The 24,445-nt window shown below is 37.6% G+C and overlaps 1 protein-coding gene across 2 annotated transcripts in view; it reads left to right on the top strand.

The window, feature by feature from the left end:
- Positions 1 to 24,445, top strand: part of LOC311297689 (NLR family CARD domain-containing protein 3-like) — a 69,007-nt gene that overhangs the window by 27,432 nt on the left and 17,130 nt on the right. For both annotated transcript variants that reach the window (XM_084420091.1, XM_084420092.1), the window contains exons 5-6: positions 4,760 to 4,831; positions 22,979 to 23,152. In XM_084420091.1, the coding sequence (XP_084276217.1) occupies positions 4,760 to 4,831; positions 22,979 to 23,152 (246 nt within the window). The remainder of the gene's footprint in view (positions 1 to 4,759; positions 4,832 to 22,978; positions 23,153 to 24,445) is intronic.

Below are 24,445 nucleotides of genomic sequence, written 5' to 3'. Positions count from 1 at the left end.
GATGTTAATATTTTATAATCCACACACAGAAGGCTAATAGGACGATAGCTAGAACACTGCAATGGATCTTTTCCTTCTTTATGCAGGACTGTAATGATAGCCTCTGACCATGACTCTGGGGGGTTCCCTGAATTTAACACATAATTATATAACTTGCATAATATTGGAGTGAGGTCCTCAACAAACACTTTATAATATTCTCCTGCAAATCCGTCTATTCCTGGCGTTTTGTTATTTTTTAATTTAATAATTGTTTCTTTTACCTCTTTTTCTCTAATTGGCTCTACTAACGCAGAGGCTTCATCCGTCGTCAATTTGTCTAATTTAAGATTTTTAAAGAAATCATGTATTTTTTCTTCTTTCAAATCCTGATGTTGACCCTTATATAATTGTTCGTAATATTTGGCAAAAGTATTTGCTACTGCTTTTGGACTAGTTTCAACACTGTTGGAATGAGGTTGTTTAATTTTAGGAATTGTTCGACTAGCTTGTGCTTTCTGTAGTTGAAATGATAATAACCTGCTAGCCTTGTTCCCCAATTCGTAGTATTTTCTATCGATAAACCTAAGGGCACCCTCTGCCTTATAGGTCAGAATCTCATCTAACTTGTCTCTATTCTCTTTAAGTTTATTAAATACTTCTTGTTTTCCACTTTGTTTATGTTCATTTTCTAATCTCTTGATTTCAGTTTCTAGTTCTACTTGTTTTTTAAGTCTGTCTTTCTTTAACTTTGATCCTATAGATATTATTTTCCCCCTTATTGGGGCTTTTCCTGTGTCCCATAAAACAGTAGGTGAGACCATTCCATTATCGTTCAAAGCAAAATATTCCATTATAGCTGACCTTATTTCCTCTCTTATATTAACATCTGTCAATAATGAAACATTAATTCTCCAATACTTCATACATGGTTCCAATCCCAAATCAAGTGACATTTGTACTGGGCTATGATCTGAAGTGGTTATTGGCTCAATGACACAGTTTTTAACTCGGTGTGTGTCCTTTTTGGACACCAAAAAATGATCCAACCGTGAGTAGCTTCCATGCACTTGTGACATAAAGGTGAAGTCTCTCTCTTTTGGATGAAGGTGTCGCCAAGCATCTATCAACCCTAATTCCTTCATCATATTCATTAGACTTTTCGACATTCTGCTTTGAGGTTTTAAAGATGATGGTAATTTATCTAATCTATTATTCAGTACGCAATTTAAATCCCCACCCATTAAAAAAAAAACCTTCCCCATGATCTGCTACCAAATGTGCAAGCTTTTTGAAAAATTGTGGACAATCTTCATTTGGTGCATAAGCATTCAAAAGAGTTAATTTAAAACCTGCAATCCTTCCTATGACCATAACATAACGACCCTCAGTATCCTGGAAAACTTTTTCACAATGAAAGTACACAGACATACTAAATAGTATAGCTACACCCCTCTTTTTACGTTTCCCACAAGAGCTACTGTAAACCTGATCCACCCATTCTCTTTTTAATTTTTGGTGTTCTGTTTCTGTGAGGTGAGTTTCTTGCAGTAAGGTTATAGAGCACTGCATTTTCTTCAACTGCCCCATTATCTTTTTCCTTTTAATTGGGTTATTTATTCCTTTTATGTTATAGGTAATTAAATTAAGTAATGCCATCATTGTATTTATACTGATTCATGTAACAAAGCCCGAACCTCTCATAAGCATCTGTTAGACAAAAACAAATAAAATAATTTAACTCCAAATGTACAAAGTTAAAGAAAAAGAAATTTCCAACCTGCGTCAGATAAAACAAAACAATAACATTGTGAACATAGAGCAGAACTTCCACATTTCCAGTCAGACACAGAAAATAAACTATAACCATGTCTGACCCCCGGTCATAATGGGACAGAGAGTGGTGACCTAATCCCTCTGTGGAGAAAAGCACCCAATGTTCAATAATGACCAATATTACACTAGCATGTAAGAAAGGTCTTAATGAGTGTGAACCACTCATGTAAACATCAAGAGTCCGTCAGATCTTTTTCCTTTTTCTTTTTTTTTCTTCTTTTTTTTTAACCCTTTGTGACAACTTTACTTTTTTATTTTGTATTTTGCTTTTGTTGCTTTCAGTCTATGCATTGTTCATACACACTCAACATTATGTGTGCCCTTAGCAGCCCTAGTCTTAAATCAAACTGAAATTAATTTCAAGTGTTATATACCTCCGACTAATCATCTTCCTCTTGAATCATAGCCTTCAAGTCAGCTATCGCCAGCATGTTGGTTCTCCTCCTCTTCGCGCTGATGTTCCATCCTCCAGTTAGTTTCTCCTCGATGCGCTCTTTCTCTCCGCACTGCACCTCTACACCCATCTCTCTCAAAGTATCCGCGGTGTTTGTCAGCGAGGGAAAAGTTTTTTCTCCCGAGTCCATCTTGACTTTCAGTCGTGCTGGATACAGACACTTTGCCTGAATGCCCTTCTGCTTTAGCTGCTTGACGACTGCGTGAACCTTAGCTCTCTTCTTTTGTAGCTCAGGAGAATAATCTTGATCGAAGAAAATCCTCTTGTCTTGAAACAACACCTTTTCTTGGCTCCATGCTTGCTGCAAAACGATGTCTTTCACTGCTGCGTCGAGGAATCTCACAATGATTGATCTAGGGGGAGCCGCTGGATCTGTCGGTTTGGACTGAAGTGAGGGGTGCGCTCTTTCAATTTTAATGTCCAAATTAGGTGGTAACGTCAGTACTTTGGGGAGCAGGACTTTCACAAACGCAACCACATCTCCATGTTCACTCTCCTCCAGTATTTGAAATATTTGAAGGTTGTTTCTCCTCAGCCTGTTTTGTAAATCATCACAAACAGCTGTGAGTTCTTTTTCGCGTTGAAACAGGTACCGTACCACACGGAGCTGCCCTGCCCCCGCATCTTCCACATCGCTCACTCTCCCCTCCAGCTCACCGATCCTCTGCTGATGGTCACCGAGCTGCTCCTTGATATCTGTCACAGTCTTTTCCAAGCGTTCAAGAGTCTTTGTTGTTTGTTTATGTCCCTGGCTGTTTTCTTCGCGGAGTTTTCTCATTTCTTGTAACAAAGACATTGCGCCCTCACATGCTATCTGTTCCTCGCGGCTAGTAGCATCTAAGCTAGCGCTGTTCGTGCTCGGTAGTTTATTGTCAATTTCTTTCGAATGTCCTGGTTTTCCTTGTCCTCTCGTTTTCAATGTGGTAGTCATCTTGTTCACGGGCTATTTTCCACCTTGAAAGCTTTATATATCTGCAGTTGTCACTGTTTTCTAACTTTTTTCTGACGGAGCCTTGTCTCTAACCTGTTGTTCTAACCATGACGTCACCGGAAGCCCCCTCGGTCAAGTTTTACGCCAGCTCAACAGGAAGTCGGCTATTATGGGTTGTTTGGAAAACGCTTGCTGTGGAATTTGAAATAATCCTCCTAGAGAATTCATCTGATCCCCACCAAACTCGGTGTGCATGAAGTCAAGACATTGAGTATGCTAAATTGTGGAAGAATTTTTGATATCTCGAATGGTTTGGCCGTGGCGAGGAAACGAATTTATGGCGAGAAAAGAGAAACACAAAGTGTTATAACTTCTGCATACATTAACTGATCTTGATGAAACTTCAGCAGTGTATTTGTGGTAAGAGGCTGATCAGATGGATGTAACTATTGTGAGTCAAAATTATAGCGCCACCAACTGGCAGCAGGAAGTGTGTCACTTTCAAAATGCTTTTGACAAAAGTGTGTGTGGGGGGGGGGGGGGATTTTACATACAGTTACCAAACTCAGTAAGTATATTCTTATCGAGCCTGACAACTTTCTAATTTACAGTCATTAGCTCCGACCAACAGGAAGTCATATATTTTGGTTTGAATGTGGATTTCTTTTCAAAATCAGCCTCTGCATTTTTACCCACACCTCTTAAAGGAGAACTCCGGTCAATTTTAACGTTGAGCTAATTTTTTTGTACATTTGGAGTGCTGTCAGTACAGAGAACAACGACAAAAATCGGTGTTGCCTACACCGTTATCCTCTTTTTAAAATTTGCGCCCTGTTGACTTCAATGGGGCACGTTTTAAACCTGCTTTTAGCCTATTAACATCCTTGATGTGTCATTACAAGTGCACAGGTCATGTGAGTGATTCCTTCGGAGTGAACGCGGGTGAATCTGACTGCAGTAGATGTGAAAGATATTAATAAAAATGAAGTTAATTCAGCCAGCGCTCATACCTGTATTTACATCCTGTTTTCGGTCGAAGTCCATAGTAATCGATTGTCGAGTTACTAGTCAGTAGTACAATTCGTACCATTCACGGTAAGCACCGCTCCACTGTGATGTTTTCAAGCACATTTTTTGTGCGTGTGAAGAGGATGATTTTTTTCCATCGATATCGGATCGGATTGGATGGTAAATCTATGATAAAGAATAGTTTAGCATCCAAATACATCACAAATGTTGAAATATTTTGATTCTAATGAGAGGGTTACGTGAGCCCAAAACACTGCTTACTTTCGTTTTTATTTTTACATTAAATTTAAAGCATTTGTTGTGGAATATTTTGAGTGTATCATAAAATCAGAATAAAGTAAGTCAAGTAATATTTTCTGGTTTATATATAAAGGGTCAAAGCCGGGCGGCACCGCCACCCCGGTGCCTTTAGGTAACTAAAGGCACCAGGGTTGCGGTGCCACCGGCTTGAGCCCGTAATCGCTGCTCGCAGCTATATTTATTATTGTTAGCATTAATAATTAACTTATTTATTTTTTGTTTTCAATTAGTGACACACAAAACTCAGCAGATGAAGTTCTTCAGAAGCTGCTGCCTGTGGTTACAGCAACTAGATCAGCTCCGTAAGTAACACTGAGAACAAGCATCACTGTTAAAACATTATAACATTTCTTACTTAAACATTATAAATTAATGGTTTAACAAAAAATAAAAGTGTCACTCTTCAGCTTTTAAACCCTCCACCCATCTGACCTGATTTGTGATCTACTTAACCATTTTTATGATATTTGTGTGAGAAATGTATCTTCAAATATATATATTTGAATGCATATGCATTTTAATCTATGTGTATAAACATTTATATTTAGTCTTTTTATATTCATTTTCATTTCATTTAAATGTTAATACATTTATATTAAGGGAAAAAACAGATGTATTCAATGTATTCCAGGGCTGCATGATTTGGGGAAATGTCATATTGTGATTATTGAGGTCAATATTGCGATTGCGATATAATAAACAAATGGTTTCATGAGTCAGCTTGCTTGGTTCTCAAGGAAAATGCACACACAGATTAGTGATAATGCTGAAATGTGGGGCTTTTTTTCAACTCAAACTAGCAGAAACAACTAATTGCACAGTGTTTTCAAATTAAAATAATATTTTTTACAAAATTAAATAATGACATCTTTGCATTATTGCAAACTTGGGTAACGCTTTAGATTACAGCCCGGAAAGTACTGCGTAATTAAAATGAAAGTACAGTGTAACTTTCGGTAATTACAGTGTACCTATAAAGTACTTACGTGTAAGTATAGGGGAACAATATGTAAAGTCTTGGGAATAAAGGGGTAACAACCAGGAAAATACTGCGTAATTAAAACGAAATTACAGTGTAACTTTCGGTAATTACAGTGTACCTATAAAGTACTTACGTGTAAGTATAGGGGAACAATATGTAAAGTCTTGGGAATAAAGGGGTAACAACCAGGAAAATACTGCGTTATTAAAACGAAATTACAGTGTAACTTTCGGTAATTACAGTGTACCTATAAAGTACTTACGTGTAAGTATAGGGGAACAATATGTAAAGTTTTGGGAATAAAGGGGTAACAACCAGGAAAATAACAAATTATTTAGGCAAATTATTTAGACTAAGTATTTTAGAATCTTACTTTTGGGAGCAATTTAGCGAGTACATACACTGCACCTTTTTGTAATAATAGTGTACAAAAATACATAAAGGCTTTTTTTAAATCACGGGGTACATATCAGTGCATTTATAAAGTAGGCTAATTTGTTATTATTGCAAAGGTGCACTGATTAAGTTTCAAGGCAAGTAAAACTATTGCAACTTTTTTTTTTTTTTAAATGCTGGGAAAATATACTCTTGTTCCATGTAGTTACAGGGTAAGTATGACATTGCGGGCTGTAAATTAAAGTGGTGTTTCTTACCCTCTTGTTCCGTGTAGTTACAGGGTAAGTATGACATTGCGGGCTGTAAATTAAAGTGGTGTTTCTTACCCTCTTGTTCCGTGTAGTTACAGGGTAAGTATGACATTGCGGGCTGTAAATTAAAGTGGGGCTTCTTACCCTCTTGTTTCATGTAGTTACAGGGTAAGTACAATAAAAACACATGTACACACACAATCTGATATCACTCGGAAAACTTTATTTGAAAAACAACTTATTTCAAAACGGATTTACAGCACTTTGTTTCTCTTGCTTGGTTTCCTCCTCCTCTTGTTCCTCTTCTTCTGAAGTGAAACGATAAGCGTTTGTAAGAAAAATACCAAATATTTTACATTTTTAAACTGTTGACTATCGCTTCCGACCAACTGTCACCTGCGCGTTCATGAGAGGGTTGAGAGAAAGTATAAATACAAGTTGTCCGCGTCCGAGCTGCGCAGCTGTCGTGTACGCGTCCAAACTGGAGTATAACGTGACGTAAGCGCACCGAAAAACCAATGTTGAATTATTATTTTTTTTAATGTTTTTATTATTGCTCACAACAAAATACAAACAATAACAGATAATAATAATGAAAAACAAACCATGCAGAAGAACAGAGACACCAGTTCTCGTGCACGTTTCACATCAAACTCCCGCGAGAATGCAATGTACGCTGAAAGCTTCACCAAACGCGAAGCCATTCAAGCCGCCCCTATGAAGCCGACTCTCATGCACTCGCTGGTGAAAGTTGGTCGGTAGCGAAAAGATGAGTAAATTATGAGAACATTTCTGGGTGTACTGTATTTTCTTGTAATACATAATACAGAATAGAAAAAGACTCCTTAAGATTAGGCTAATAATCAGTGGAACGATAGAAAAAGAGGAGGACCAAGAGGAGGAGGAAGCCATGCAAGAGAAACAAAAAAGGACAAAACATGCTACTTTCTGTCAGGACTTTAGAATTTGAAATGAAAAGTTGATTTAAAAAAATGATAATAAATTAAATAAATTAAATAAATAAGAAGTGTAATTTGTTGTAAATCTGTTTTGAAATAAGTTGTTTTTCAAATAAAGGTTTTCCAAGTGATGTCAGATTGTGTGTGTACATGTGTTTTTTATTGTACTTACCCTGTAACTACATGAAACAAGAGGGTAAGAAACACCACTTTAATTTACAGCCCGCAATGTCAAACTTACCCTGTAACTACATGAAACAAGAGGGTAAGAAACACCACTTTAATTTACAGCCCGCAATGTCATACTTACCCTGTAACTACACGAAACAAGAAGGTAAGAAGCACCACTTTAATTTACAGCCCGCAATGTCATACTTACCCTGTTACTACATGGAATACTTACAGTCTAAATAATTTGCCTAAATAATTTGTTATTTTCCTGGTTGTTACCCATTTATTCCCAAAACTTTACATATTATTCCCCTATACTTACACGTACGCACTTTATAGGTACACTGTAATTACCGAAAGTTACACTGTAATTTCGTTTTAATAACGCAGTATTTTCCTGGTTGTTACACCTTTATTCCCAAGACTTTACATATTGTTCCCCTATACTTACACGTAAGTACTTTATAGGTACACTGTAATTACCGAAAGTTACACTGTACTTTCATTTTAATTACGCAGTACTTTCCGGGCTGTAATCTAAAGCGTTACCCAAACTTGTTATTGTCCTAATAGTACAATAGTATAAAACAAATAGAACAATAAATAAGAACATTTGTATGCTCATGAAAATAAAATATTTTGAACATTCTGTCCAGACAAACAGTGACATTTAAAGGGGAACTTGGCAACTATTTCAACTTAATAAAACCGTTTAGAAATAATTTGGATGGTAAAATAACCTGTTCTGGTGAGAATGGTGTCTTTCCCCACTCCCCCCAGCGTTCCCAGGCACTAAACCAACCTTGCAACATGGGGACTAACATCCCGGTAAGCTGGAAATAGGAAGTCTTGTGAGAAGCGAGAACGAGCGAGATACACAAACTGCTTTACGGCAATTCGACATAAACATAAATTGGACACATGCCCCCCTCAATACCGGTTAGCCACGCCGGCTAGCTATAAGAACAAGCGACGATGGATCATTGTTTGCACGATGATAAGCTAAACTTGGCAATCTCAGTTCCATTGGGGGTAGGTTAGGCTATAACTAAGATAAGAATAAGCGGTAATGTTTGCTAACTTCATCCGCCCACCCCCTGTTACAGCTTATGGTTGATAAAACAATACAAAATGTACATGTCAATGTTCTATGATAGTGTGTATGATGTCTTACCCACCTCGGTAGACATAGCTCCACACGATAAAGCTGGCCGGCTCCGATAATAACAGATGCACATGAGCAGCGGTAGAAAGGGGGAGGAGGGCCCCACAGCTGTAGGGGGAACTCGTTGAGAAAACATGCGACAACAAAAGTGAAAATCAGCGAAGAAATGGCTAGAGTTGCCAAGTTCCCCTTTAACCCCCTGAGGTCGGCAAACGAGCGGGCGCGTTTTGCTCGATTTTTTTCACATAGCAGCAAAATAAACTTAAAATACTCCGTCATTTATGGTCATACAGACTTAAGAAATATGAAAAAATAAACTGTTAAATATCTACTTTTTTATGTGTCCACTTACAGGCGAAAAAAAAGGTGTTTTTGTAAAATGAAGAAAATAAACAAGGTGTGCTTTCTGCCTGTCCATTTCCTGACCTTTTTTTTGGAGCACGTCTCTAAACTTAAACAAAACTCAACGAATACTATTCACCCAGGCATGAGCAATATATCTTTATAATCATTCAAGTGTGTACTTTTAAATTATCTAATTCGAAACTAAATCAAATATTCTCTGTTTATGTAATCTGTATGAAAATAGAGAGATGTCAGTTGTTCTCATCTCAGCTCATTATTTTTAATGTGATCCCGCCCACGGAGAGCGCGCGCTATTCAAACGCAAATGACTGAGGCAATCCAAGCAAACTCTGAACGCCCCCATATCAGCTCGAGAAAACACATTAAGTTTAATCAGATCATTGTACTTGTTTACACTATCTCGCAGCGCTGTGAGGAATAATACTATCGTGATAATAATAATGGAAAATGTACCTCAGAAGTGCTGGTATTTCGAGGAGCAACAGATCCTGAGCTATGGAATACTGTAGAAATTTTTTTTTCATTCTCAAGTGAATCGTTTCTGTGTGTGAATGAATGAACGGCAGAGATGCGCGCTGTTTACCACAGCTCGCAAAAAGACGGTTTCAATTTGAATCGCGTTTCTGTGTGTGAATGAATGATCCGCTTTTAGCAAACTGTATTGCTATACTGAGATGAGTAAAAATCAACTGAAATATGCTGAAATAAAATGTATTTGTATAAGCAATGTATTAACCCTTAACCTGTTAACCGTTGCCAGTGCGCGGGCGCACTGAAGCGTTTTTTTTATATATATAGTTCAAAGTTACTATCAGATTTAATGTTATACCTTGACAAACTATACATCATTAAAAAGATATAAGACTCAAGTTTCAGTATTTGACCACTATTGTATTCTGAGAAATACATTGCTTATACATACCTTTAATATGAATTATGCGCGTCAGCCGCTTTCATTCATAAAAAAACTCCCGTGCTGTCGTCATGACAGCGATACACAAAACAACGTCCTTCAGGGCTTTTAGCTCAAAAATGTGCAGATTTGGAGAAATATTGATATATTCTCATAGGTTTACATCAGATTTCTATAGACAGGAATAATATTTATTGAATTTATACCCAAATGCGTCGATGTAATCATTATGAGCGTTTGGTACTCTGATTTACTGTGTTTTTAATTCATACCAACAGCCTGAGGGCGCTATATGCACAATAATAGTCCATATATGGAACATGAAGAAGAGCCATGATCATGTGACATTCCAGGACGTTAAAAATAAAGTCATTCGACATGGTCTTGAAAAACATTGAACTAAATCCAGAGTTTTGGACTTATTATATTCAGATTTTAAACATAAAATGTTTAGACATGTGGCTTTAGCTTTAGTGCATTTCTAGATTGCTCCAGTGCCAACTTCAATTTTATTTTCATGAGGATGTTTCATAAAAAATAATTTCTAATAACTTTACAAAACTTTGAAGCTATTTATAACAATTTTTTTTCATTATGACAATAATTAATTCTACATTTACAATAAACTGCCAGGTGTCAGCTTTCAAATGAGATCATACTTGTGCTTTTAGTACAAAGGGTTCATGAACTGTATGTGTTTCAGTTTGGGTATGTCATTTCTGGGGATTTTTCAAAAGTGGGGTTGCAGCTTAACCGGTTAAACAGGCAAGAGTAGAAAATGATAAGCAAAAAATCATTTCATGTAATTTTTTATATCATCTGGACTTAAGTAAAACATATCCAAATGAATTTTTGAAATATTTTATATATTTTGGATTTTATGAGTTGTGACTCCCAGGTCACGTTGCCTGATTAGGGTATAAAAAAAGGACCAAGTCATTAATCTGTTAACTGTTACTGGCCCACTTGCCACTGCATGTTTAAAACAATTATATCCTATACTTCTTCTGATCTAATGTTGACAAATTATATATCATTCAAAAGCTTAAAAAAGCATTCGAACTCAAGATTCAGCCTGAGAAAACTGTTTTGAAATCGGACCTTGCGTTACTATAAAATGGTACTTTAACTCCTTAATTGTCACCCCCCTTTTTGAGAATGGACACTAAAATGCACTATTCAAACTTAAATGGTTGTAATTCAAGAATTCTTTTGGGTGTAGACCTAAGTTTGGTCTTGTTTTAAAGAAGATACTCAGCAGATTATTGCTGAAGTGAAAGCACTTAAAAAAATGAAAGTATGAAAAAGTTATGGAAGTTTATATTTACAGTAAATCAAAAATACTGTACTTAATATTCTTTTATATAAAATATATATTTTACAAAATATTTTTACTCTAAAATTAATCTAAAATCAAAGCCATATATCTAACCAAGTTGTGTTCCAAATTTGAAGTTGATATCACAAAACTTGAAGTTCCCATGAGATTTTGTTTAGGCATAATACCAAAAATAGCCACCGGGTGACATACATTCCATTGAATTTAATTGTATGCATTCTGCCGTAACAAATTAATAAATTTCTGTCCAAATATCACTTCTGTCACAAAATATCAAACCTTGAGACTCAGACATTTCTGACAATATTTTGTCAATATTAAAAAAGGTTTTGATCATAAATTATGAAACATGATGATGCCCAAAAGGGTTGGAGCCAGATAAAAGAATTTAGAATACCGTTTCTATGGTAACATGACATCCAATTTCAAAGCGGTTTTCACAGGATGAATTCTGAGTTCGTAAGCTTTCAAATGATACCTAATTTATGATAACTACTAAAATATGTGATGTAATAAAAAAGGCGATAAAAAAGATATATTTTAGAGGATAATGTGTATATATATTATACTTTTTAGAGGATAATATTATTTTATAATTTTTTATTGACAAATACTATATTATATGTTTTATTATGAACTTTTAGCATGAAAACCAAAGTTTCAATTATTAAAAGTGTGTGCGGCGACTTTTTGTGACAAACGGCAGAATCCTGTTATGATGTAGATTTTTTGAAGTGCACTCTTGTCATAAATTCATCTATTACTGTTCCTACATGATTTGTAACAAAAAAACAGTGCTAAAATATCTATTTAGGAGTCTTAGACCTTTCCAACGATATATAGTTTGTCATGATTAGATTAGGATTTAATTGTAATATAGTGAATTAAAAACTCAAAATACAAAAATGGTCAAAATTAGAGTTAATCCCTTTTTTATACCCTAAACAGGCAACGTGACTCAGGAGTCACATATATTTCAAAACGTGCTAAATAACAACATGAACAACATATTAATTAATTTTCTTCTTCAGCACCTTAAGACAATGTTCACAATTAATATTAGCAGTATTATTATTATTTTTCCAGAAGATAAGTTAGTTTAATATATATTTACTTTCCTCAAAATCTGAATGTCCTGCACCACCGGTAGCCATGTTGGATTTAGGTCAGGCTGACTAATTTATCACACAAAAATTTAAGCAAATCATGTGACCAGCATACTCAAGACAGACCAGGCTGTGATAAATTATAAAAGGATTTGATGAAGAAATCATTCTTATGGCCCAAAAAAGACAATAAAAACTATATGACTCGTGAGTCACGTTGCCTGTTTTAGGGTTAAACTGCAAATTAACATTTATATGTCCTATAATAAAAACTAAATACCTATGTTACAGACATATGAAAGACAACATTTCGTTGACTAGTTTTGGATAGATTATAAATTTTTACTGTAAAATATCTGCCACCTCAAATAAGCTTTTGTTTGCCAATTTTTGCCAAATATAGTATGTTTTGTCAAAAATAAAGTCATCAAATAATGTTAAAGTGTTTGTTCCAATGTAGGCTGTGTTCAAAGTAATGAATCCTTAACTTTGAAATATGTATGATAAAATGTATACTTTAGTTTTTACAAAGAAAGATAACACTTGAATTGTTGTTGCAATTGTAACCTTTTTAATAAAAAAATATATTTACAATGTAGATGTAAACAAACTATTAAAAGGTAAATATAAGCCTTTTCTTTAAATATTTTTTATTGTGTTTTATTAGTGACAAATTTGGGGAGAGGGTACATATTCCAAAACTGAAATACAGTATGAGAATTAACTGCACAATTACTAGACATGTTTTCCTTGGATATTATACAATTTGCAAGCACAATTTGTGGAAAAATAAAAAAAATTGAGATGCTTCCAACTGTGAACCAATGCTCTTGCATTCTTTCTTGTGGCTATAGGTGACACATCTGAATGAATGGCTCATTAAGTATGTGGGCCCCATTGTTTCCTCAGGTGTGAATCACTCAATATGCATGATGGTGTTGGATCGTTGGCGCCCACTCGCATATTGCCTTTCCAAACAGAAAGTGTCGTGCAAAATTTAAATCAATATATTGTTTTATGTAAATGATTAGGCAGGATGATTTTCAGATCATTTTGAATAAAAAACTCTAGGCAACAACATCAACTAGAAAAATGCATTTCCGGGGGAACTGCAAAGTGTGCTTGCTCGGGTGCGGTTCACTAACGTTAGCAAGTAGTGGATAAGGGTGCGTTGAAGTTTGCTTGATCTGAGAATTTCAACAGTAGTACTTTTTTCAAGATTGTGCAAGTGCTTGTGGAAAGGAGAGAGCGGCGCGCTCGCGCTTTCCACTTGTTTTTACAAATCTAAGGTGCGTTCCATGCTCCCCTACTCCTTCACTGACAATAACCGCTCATTTGAAACGCCCTGCAAACGTCATCAAAGAAAGTCAACGACGGGGTCGCGCAGATTATGATATAACAAATATATATATATATAGGACTACATTCATATTTAAAATTTTATTATTATATTATATATTTACAATTATATTGCACTATTTTCAACTACCTAAAATAAAATCACTTTACTTCACAAACTAGCTAAGCTGGCTTCATTCACTGAGGTAAATTATAATCATCAAAAGTAGTATATTCACAACAATAACCGTTAAAATACTGTCATTTGTATAACAATGGCGAAATGTATGAATACTTACACACATACGTAAACTCCTCCATCGTTAGTTATGACCGTTCTGACTGGTGATGACGTGGTGCGCGAAATGACAGTTGGGTGATCATCGCTCTCCACTTCCTGTGAAGTGATGTATCGATGTTCCCTTATTCCCTATGCCGTGCGCAGTGCCCTTCGAACTGAACATGTTCGCCCCCTTCGGATTGGAATCTCACTTAAGATGGCGGAAAAACCCTGTGAAGTCCACTTCGCAGTCCACAACGCACCTCTAGAGCGACGTTGTTGATTGTTTGAGCATGTGACTGCGCCTTTCTCCTTGTTTTCTATTGTTATGCGCAGCATATTTCTCGTGCGCACAAACACAGCCACAGACAATGTATTGTTTGTTCGGTTAGCGAAGAAGAGCATGATGTATTTTATATAAAGTTTTTTTTTTTTTTTTTTTTTTACTGTTTTGAGAACTGGAAATGCACAATTCTATGGAATTCCAAAGCTGCCAATATTAAAAATAAATAAATACATAAATAAATAAATATACAAATAAATGTAAAAAAGAAAAAATTAATAAATAAATATATAAATACATATACATAGAAAAGCAGAAAAAAACGAAAATAAATAATTATTTATACATTTATTTCCTTATTTATGTATACATTTATTTTTTTCCATATTTATTTATTTATTCTTTTATTTATTTATACATTTATTCATGTCTACATTTATGTATTTATACATTTATTTATTTTTACATTTATTTATTTATACATTGATGTATTTCTACATTTATTTATTTATTCATTTATTTCTTCCGACATTTCTTCCTGCGTAGGGTAATGAGGAGGGCGTGGTTTACCTCAGACATAGCAATCGAGCTCAGAGTAAGCGAAGGGTTGAGGCCACAGTGACACCCTGGGTGCTTCTCATTTCTTATTTGTGCATCCTCGTTTCCTTTCCTCGCTTCCTTTCCTCGCATCTCAGCTCCGCCCCCTGTAGGATGCGAGGGAAGGCTGCAAGGAAAAGACGCGAGGACGGAGGAATCGAATGTAACTTTTTTATATACATTGGAATACTTGATCACTCAAGCGTCACTTCATCGCGTCAACAGCAGCGCTCAAAGGATCTGCCCTTATGTTGTTGAAGTTTGTTTATTTAAGAAATTCATAATAAATAATAATAAAGCAAGATACCCTGTTGAAATATGTGAGATGTGTGGTTTATATAAACTGCAAAGGTAAAGTATAAATTAAAATGATTGTGACCGATGTGAAGGGGGAGGAGAATTTAGACGTGCGTCACGTTTTAGTCGATAAAACTCTTCCGTATAGGATACACCTGTGTATCCTCGCTCATGACTCCTCAGGAAGCCTCCTAACTCCTCGATCCTCGACTCCTCGCGGTGCAATTAGAGAATTGAGATGTCCTTCAAGATGGCTGAGCTCGATCGGTTTCCGGGTCATAGGATGGAGGACGGAGGAGCGAGGAGACGAGGAGGGATATTGAGAAGCACCCCCTGTGGCGAAATACAATGAGTATAGCTCACTGACGTTGATACGGTCTGTGACTGCGAGGTATATGGTCAAAATCCTAAATCTTACTGTGTGACATGGATAGGCTACTCTTTATTCCGGACATGGCCGTAGAACATCGTTTGGTCTGGATTTGTAAAATGTCCTGGGCTAACAAACATGAAACAGGGACTCTGAAACGGAAGCGCTTGATATTTTCCATTTTTCGGTCAGAATTAATGGAAAGGAAACAGGGCACATATAGGCTACAGTGAAGTCGACGCAAGCATATTAACCAATGCTTTTAAACGAGACCAATGCATTTTTAATGTAGTCTAATTTCCAAAAACAATACTGACAGCAACAGAAACATTTTTTTTATTCTATTAAGCGGTGGTAGTCTTTAGCCTACCTCCATAAACTCATGTCCAGGGGCAACCTTACTAAATGTATGAACGTCACGTTAATCCACATCGATAAATTCAGTTAGAGGATAAGACTGTAGGGCAGTTAGCCTACCACTAAAATCCAACCAGAGCTTCATCAGAGCCATCAATACAGAAGAGATCTTAATGCATTTACTCGTTTGATTCCTTAAAATACACCGAATCAAAAACAACTCGACGTGTTGAAGCGGTTCAGCTGTGGATTTGTTTCTGATCATTTCTATTTAGGCCTATGCATTATTTAAATAATAATAATAATAATAATAAATGTGGCCTCAACCCTTCACCTTCGCTTACTCTGAGCTCGATTGCTATGTCTGAGGTAAACCACACCCTCCTCAATACCCTACGCAGGAAGAAATGTAGGAAGAAATAAAAGAATAAATAAATAAATGTAGAAATACATAAATGTTGAAATAAATAAATATAAAAATAAATAAATGTAGAAATAAATAAATGTAGACATGAATAAATGTATAAATAAATAAAAGAATAAATAAATAAATATGGAAAAAATAAATATATACATAAATAAGGAAATAAATGTATAAATAATTATTTATTTTCCTTTTTTTGCTTTTCTATGTATATTTTTTTATTTTTTTATTTTTTACATTTATTTGTATATTTATTTATGTATTTATTTATTTTTAATATTGGCAGCTTTGGAATTCCATACAATTCATGCATACAAATCTGTATAAATGAAGATGATTAAATCAGACCGATGCAAAAAATGAAATTCAGGCCTTGCATTTATTAAGACAAACCTAGTAAAACGAATGCAGTCTATACACTGACTTGGCAGCTCTGTGAAATGTAATACAACAGTGCCACCTACTGTCTAAATGCATTAACATTAAAAGTGTGAGGTGAAACTTTTGCATAGACATAGGTAAATGGGTTTGTCAATTAGCCTGAAATAAAAAAAAATTCAGATCTTGTGCTTCCTCACATTGGAGTCCCAAGTTCATGTACAAAGTTTGGTTTCGATACGTGACAGCGTTCCTGAGATATGGATGACTTCCTGTTTGGCGATTACACCGCCGATTTCGTTTGGCTGTGACGGGTAAACGCTTCCGAAAATCAAAAATCCTTCTAGTAACTTTTGTGAGGCTTGGTCTCACAAGGAGGATCATGTACGTCCAGTTTCGTGAAGATCGGACCAAATTTGTGACCTGTGAAAATTTAGTTTCGCTTTCTGTTCAATCCAATATGGTGGGCGAACGACATAGTCTCGTGATGTCATCTTCGCGAGCAACTTACACCGGTACTGACCGGACGTTTTAAAGTTGGAACGGTGTCTCTGTCTCAAAGGGCCTAGGTGCAGGAGCTGGCCAAAATTTTTCTCCCGGGAATAATGATAATAATAATAATAAGAAGAAGAAAACTTAAGAAGAACAATAAGTCAATTCAGTTAAGTCTTAATTAGTCAAAAGTCTTGTGGACACATATTTAGTATGTGTTATGTGGCCTTATTTCAGAAACTTTAGTTTTTAGTTTTTTCAATAACCATGCATAAACATTATTCTCTCAAAAATACAAACATGTACATACAGTGAGGAAAATAAGTATTTGAACACCCTGCTATTTTGCAAGTTCTCCCACTTAGAAATCATGGAGGGATCTGAAATTGTGACTGACGACTCCAGGGGGCCGACTGACGGAGGCAAGGCAGGTGGTTGAGGAGACCAGGGCGGAACCAAAGACAGGGAATGACAGGGAGAAGACGGAAGTTTGCTAGGACACGGTGTAGCAGAGGTTTCAGAGTGACCGGGGAAATCCGCAGGCTCAGGCGACCGAAGTGTAGACGGGGTTACTGAAGGTCGCGGTGGAGACAGAGGGACTGAGGACAAAGGATGAGCAGAAGGGAGAGAGGAGTCCAAGGGAGCCGGGGGGACGAAGGGACGAGGCGAAGCCAGAGGAGAGAAGTCCAGAGGCGATGGAAGGTCGACGAGGGACCAAAGCGAATCCGGGGGAACGAGGGAGCCTGGCGGAACTGGTGAACTAAAGGACCACGGTGGAGCTGAGGGAGGTAAGAGCCAAGGGTGAGACAGTGGAGCGATGGGCCGATGTGGAATCCTGGACGAAGCTGCTGGAGGCGGAACCCAGGAATCCACAGTCCAGGACGATGCTGGGGACTGGAAGCCCCACAGCGAGCCCACCAATCCACTGACTTCTAGTGGGTGAGTGACAGGGCTGACAGGAGGCAGAGGAGATGAAGAAGGCTGAAGACAGACGAGAGGAGGTGGGAGAGGGAGGCTGGGTGGGACTTCAAAGACATGCTGGGGAACAGAATTGTCAGGCTCTGGTTCAAGGCTGGATGAGACAGGGGGCAAAATGGCGGCTCTGGGCTGGACAGGACCAGCGGCGAAGAGGGCTCTGTGCTGGGCAGCGATTAGGGCTCTGTGCTGGGCAGGACCAGCGGCGAAGGGGGCTCTGAGCTGGGCAGGACCAGCTGTGAAGAGGGCGTTGAACTGGACAGGACCAGCGGCGAAGAGGGCTCTGTGCTGGACGGGACCAGCGGTGAAGAAGGCTCTGTGCTGGACGGGACCAGCGGTGAAGGCTCTGTGCTGGACGGGACCAGCGGCGAAGAAGGCTCTGTGCTGGACAGGACCAGCGGTGAAGAGGGTTCTGAGCTAGACAGAACCAGCTGTGAAGAAGGCTCTGTGCTGGACGGAACCAGCGGTGAAGAGGGCTTTGAGCTGGACGGAACCAGCGGTGAAGGGGGCTCAGTGCTGGATGGGACCAGCGGTGAAGAGGGCTCAGAACTGGACGGGACCAGCGGTGAAGAGGGCTCAGTGCTAGACGGGACCAGCGGTGAAGGGGGCTCTGCGCTGGACAGGACCAGCGGTGAAGGGGGCTCTGCGCTTGACAGGACCAGCGGCGAAGGGGGCTCTGCGCTGGACGGGACCAGCAGCAAAGAGGGCTCTGAGCTGGACGGGACCAGCGGCGAAGAAGGCTCTGAGCTGGACGGGACCAGCGGCGAAGAGGGCTCTGAGCTGGACGGGACCAGCGGCGAAGAGGGCTCTCAGCTGGACGGGACCAGCGGCGAAGAAGGCTCTGAGCTGGACGGGACCAGCGGCGAAGAAGGCTCTGAGCTGGACGGGACCAGCGGCGAAGAAGGCTCTGAGCTGGACGGGACCAGCGGCGAAGAGGGCGATCCACAGCATAATAAAACAAAGTCAATATACTGGGCCAGAGTACAATTGGGGTCTACATCTGGCAAATATAAACCTACTTCTAGGTCCAGACCCAACCAAAAACAGTCCTTCAGTTCCCTGTCGTTGAGTGGAGCCAGGTGGCAAAATTCCACAAACTCACCCACATAGACCTCTATGGGGCGTTCCTCCTGGAAGATGGAGCAGAGTTTCGTGACTGGGTCCATCCTTTAGAGCCTATTTTTTGGGTCGGTCAATCTGTAACGCTTTCTAGGTTGAAGATGAAGATGATGAAGGAGGCGCGAAGTCGAAGTACAAATAATAACAAAGATTTAATATACCAACGTGAAACAAATGGTACAGAGTGCAAGTGCACAAACATTACCACACACACTCAACATTGACCGACAACTGAAGCTTGAACCAGGGAGAACTAAAATACACAGATGATAATGACAAGACAACAGGTGAAGGAGATGAACACAGGTGATGAGGATGATGATGACGACGTGCAGGTGAAGGTGATGATGACGGAGGATTCTGGGAAGTGTAGTGCTGACAGGACGAAGACAGACGGTGAATGTGACAGTATCTTTCAACACACCTATTGTTAATTTGTGTTACTATTAACTAGTAAAGAGAGATGTTCGGTTCACCACCACGATCTGTCACGTCACATTTACAAGTGCCAAAACGCTATTGTTTGAATTTAGTAATAACATTTACAGAATCTGAGAGCTAATGATTTGTTTCCTATCATAAGTATCCTGCTCTGTCTAGTCCATGTCAGTGTCTTCGTTGCTTCGCGACTCTTCTCTGCGTGAGAATGTGTGTGTGGTGTGAGAGCGTGTGAAAAGTGTTGATTGCGCGAGTCTCACGCTGAATGAGTGAGAGTTGGCAGTCCTGCTCTCTCTGCTTAGTGTTAGTTATCTTATTGACAAAATATTGCCATATAACAGAGGAAGAATTGTTTCTGGCCACCAGTTTAGTGTCCGTTGTTGTATAATATCAAGAAAATGCAATTACCTGCCTCCTTGTTTATTATAGATGCCTTTTTGTTAGCCAATGTATTGGATGTAATGCATTGCATTCAATGTTGTTATTTATTTTGTTTGTAAAAGATGGCTTATATTGTTTTGGCGTGGTTATGTATGTATATGTGACTGTGCCAACCCATGTTGAGAGGAGCAGAAAAGTGTGATTATGTGTGTGCGCTAGACTCCTAGAACTCTAACCCTCTGGGGTCTGGGGTGTTTTTGGGGCCCTTGGGATGTTCTGACATGCCCTGACATTTGTGCTTTTTTCAGTTGCTTATAAACATAATAATGGCAAAGGTGTAAATTCACTCTATATAGCACAAACAGGGCTACCATAATATGTAAGCCACATGTATGTAGATGTTTGTATTTTTAAGAGAATAATGTTTATGCGTGGTTATTGAAAAAATAAAAATGAAAGTTGCTGAAATAAGACCACAAAACTCATACTAAATATGTGTCAATAAGACTTTTGACTAATGGATGTTGTCGCCTCGAGTTCTGGCTTCAAAATTATGTGAAAATAGTCTTGCTTTATCGTTCACATAAAACAATACATTGATTTAAATTGTGTAAAACAGGTTTTGCTTGGAAAGCCAATATGCGAGGGGGGCGTGAAAGAGGAGTGGTTTACACCTGAGAATACAATGTCCCACCCATTATGCGTAATTGCTTGCATAATGAGCCATTCATTCAGGTGTGACACTGACTGAGCCAGTGCAAGGACAAAAGATATATTTAGAAGAAGACTTATATTGACCATTTAAGATTTTGCTTACATCTCTTATAAATATGTTTTGCTATTTTATTAAAAAGGTTACAATTACAACAATAATTACAATTTCAACAATATTTCAAGTGTACTCTTTCTTTGTAAAAAAAAAATATTATAGGCCTATATTTTATCATATGTATTCATTAGTTTGAATATAGCCAACATTGGAACATCTAACATCTTAGTTGATGACTTTATTTTTGACAAAAATAGTATTTTATATATATATATATATATATATATATATATATATACACATACATACATACATACATACATTTTATCATACGTATTTCAAAGTTAAGGATTCATTAGTTTGAATATCGCCTACATTGGAACAAACATCTTAGTTGATTATTTTTGACAAAACATATATTTAACACTGGCAACATTATAAGCTTATTTGATGTGGCAGTATTTTACAGTAAAAACTTTATAATCTGTCCGATTTTTATAGTTGATTTTTACTCATCTTAGTAGGCACGCATCTGTGCATTCATTCATTCACACGCAGAAACGCGACTCATATTTAAACAGTCTTTTTGCGTGTACAGACACTTGCGATTAGAACAAAGCATATAACTGACCTATTCCTCAGCCGGATCTGTTGCTCCTCGAAATAAAACTTCCAGAACTTCTGAGGTAAGTTTTCCAGGATTATTATCAAGATAGTTTTATTTCTCACAGCGTCGTAAATGAGACTGAAAGTGAACTCGCGGTGTGTGTTATCCAGCTGATGTGGGCGTTTCACAGGTTTGCGTCCTCAGACTTTTTGCGTTTGAACAGCGCGCGCTCTCCGTGGGCGGAGTCACATTAAAACTTAATGAGCTGAGATGAGAACGACTGACATCTCTCTCTTTACATACTTATTACATAAACTGAGGATATTTGTTTTTTTAAAAGAAGAGAATTCAAGCTTCATGCCTGTGTGCCTGTTTGACTGAGTATTCGCAGAGTTATGGTTCATTTTCGGACGTGTTTCAGAATGGACTACACTGACAGAGAGAAAGCAGAACTCGCTTTGTGTTTATTTTTCTTTATTTGGCAAAAAGCACAACACTTTGTTTTTATTGTGAGCATACACAAAAATAATACACACTTAACAGGATCGATTGATGTACAACACAAGCATGTAATATCAAAATCAACAGAGGATTTTGAATCTCTTTCGCACTGATAAGGAAAAAAAACGAGCAGATCACGCCGGCGTGATTGCCGACCTCAGAGGGTTAAATGAACTCAGCCATCTTAGTTGAGTTTACTGTAGTTCAAGGACATGAAGAGGTGGACCGCTTGCACCTGACTGGAGAAGGATCTGGGAAACTTTGGAGGAGTGTCAACCAAATGCCTGTTGTAAACAAGGAGTATAAAAGACTGATGAACTGACTGCCTCTTGGGATACTGATACGCCAGTGCCCCCGACGCCTAGAAGCCCGGAGCTGAGGACAAGAAACCCCAAGCAGAAGATAAGAAGCCCAGAGCTTACTACACCTTTGATTCAAAACGTGATTATTGTATTTTATATTTAAACGATGAAGTTCTATTTGCCTTTATATTTTTGTTTATTATTAAAAAAAAGTAACCAATTAAAATAAATTTAATTGATTACAAAATCTGCCTTCTGAGACTTAGATTTATGATGCTGGAAGACTTTTAAAAAGAAAATACCACAGAGGAGTCTTCTGACCAAATTGTAAATACCTTTTGAATGCTTACGGTTTAGGTCAGATTTGACTTTCTTTACCTTACCTGAGAATAATAAATAAATAGGTAAAAGGTGTTAAGAGTAAAGTACACACTGTAAAACACTGTGTACTGGGCATCATCTTCACCGGTTCTCCGCGCTGCACACCGGAGACAGTCACGACGTGATCAACTGAAACTGACTGGTCTTCTTTTTATTAGCGGTGTAGAAAATGTGCAAACAGCTCTCAGAGAGAATGGGTTGTCATGTCCACACATGCATTTATTTATTTCATAAAATCGCAGCATTTTTTGTCATATAATCGAATAAGCTTGACATCGCGATTGCAATATGATTAATCGTGCAGCATTAATGTATTCCATTTGATCAGTTTTATATAATCTTTCTCCCTCACATAGAGACATAATCTCTTAGAATAACAGTTACACTAACTGATATATTGAATTAATTGTTTAAATTGTTTTGATATTGCCCAAATTATAAACACAATTAAGAAAAACAAAGATTTCTGTTTTGATCTGAGAGAGTGAAGAGTGTGTCATTGTTCTCTACAGGTTGTATAGTTGTGGTGTCACAGATGAAGGTTGTGCTGCTCTGGCTTCAGCTCTGAGATCAAACCCCTCACATCTGAGAAAACTGTATCTGTCTGGGAATAATCTAGGAGACTCAGGAGTGAAGTTGTTCTCTGCTGGACTGGAGAATCCTCACTGTAAACTGGAGATACTGCGGTAAGATCATCCCTACCATAAAGACTCGGAGTGAATAATGATTAATATGTAGATAGTGTATACAATATATCTTTGGCGTAAGCCCCATCCGGTGGTTCAGCAACAGATTCCTGCTTGAACCGTCAGATCCTGCCGGCGGTAGAAGGCAGCGGTGAGGAGTCTTCCTGAAGAGGAACATTTACATCTTCATATATAATTATCCCCCAAAAGAAAGTAAAACTAACAGTTAAATAAACTAGACAAACTACAAACCAGACAACAGATGCAGGATACAGTGTAGAGGTTTTTTAAATCACAAATGTTTGGTGTAAATCAACTTGTAATGCTTGTGCAAACAGACCCTTGTAAAAGCGTGAGAATTTCCTCAAAATGTGTGTGTGCAGCTGAAAAGAGGGAAGTGGTGTGTGTTTCACCTGAACCAGGACTGTCACCATATCATATTTATCACTACATGATTATCATGGCCAAAATAACACACAATATCAATATATCGCCATATCTATGGAAGTCTTGAAAATAATAATAATAATGCTATCAGTCGAATTCATCTTTACTTTGTTTATTTTGTGTTATTTTTGAAAAAGAAGAATCACTCCATCACATACAAAAGGAACAATTACACTTAATGGGACCAGTTTGAAATAATGGTAACATTTTATCACAAGTATACAGTAACACAACGCTTATAAATCGTTTTCAAACTATTAGTTTATAGTTACTGAATAGTATTTAATAGTATATAAGGTGTAGTTAATATATTAAGAGACTATATACAAATAGTGAGTTCTTCATTCATTGTCACTGTAATTAACAAAGTGTTATTGTTTAATTAGCTCTTATGCAAAGAGTTAGATAATGCTTTGTTAAAACATATTAACCATAAATAGTTCTCACTTTAGGTCATGGACAATCTGAAAATGTCATTAAGTGCTTTAATACAACCTTTATTCAACATTAATTACATTAATAAGAGTTCCTTAAAATGTTTACAAATACATTAAGCTCACACACAGACACACACTCACACACAGACACACACACACACTCACACACAGTGGTGTAGTCTAGTTTTTTATAGTGTGTATACTGTGGACCAAGTTTCTATCAAAAGCTGATTTACTCAACTTTTATCCCAGTACTTCTATGATAATTTGAACTATTGTATCACAGAAATAATGATACTATTATGAGGTTGAAAATACCTTTTGTGAAGCTGTTTCATGACAACTCTCTCTGGGTCAGCGGCAGCGCCAACACAGATTTGAATGTTGCGATATAATTTTGTCAAAGGTT

Source organism: Rutilus rutilus (genome assembly GCF_951802725.1).
Source record: "Rutilus rutilus genome assembly, chromosome: 9".
NCBI lineage: Eukaryota > Metazoa > Chordata > Actinopteri > Cypriniformes > Leuciscidae > Rutilus > Rutilus rutilus.
Note: the sequence above shows the minus strand (reverse complement) of the source record. Positions and strands in the feature narration are given on the sequence as shown.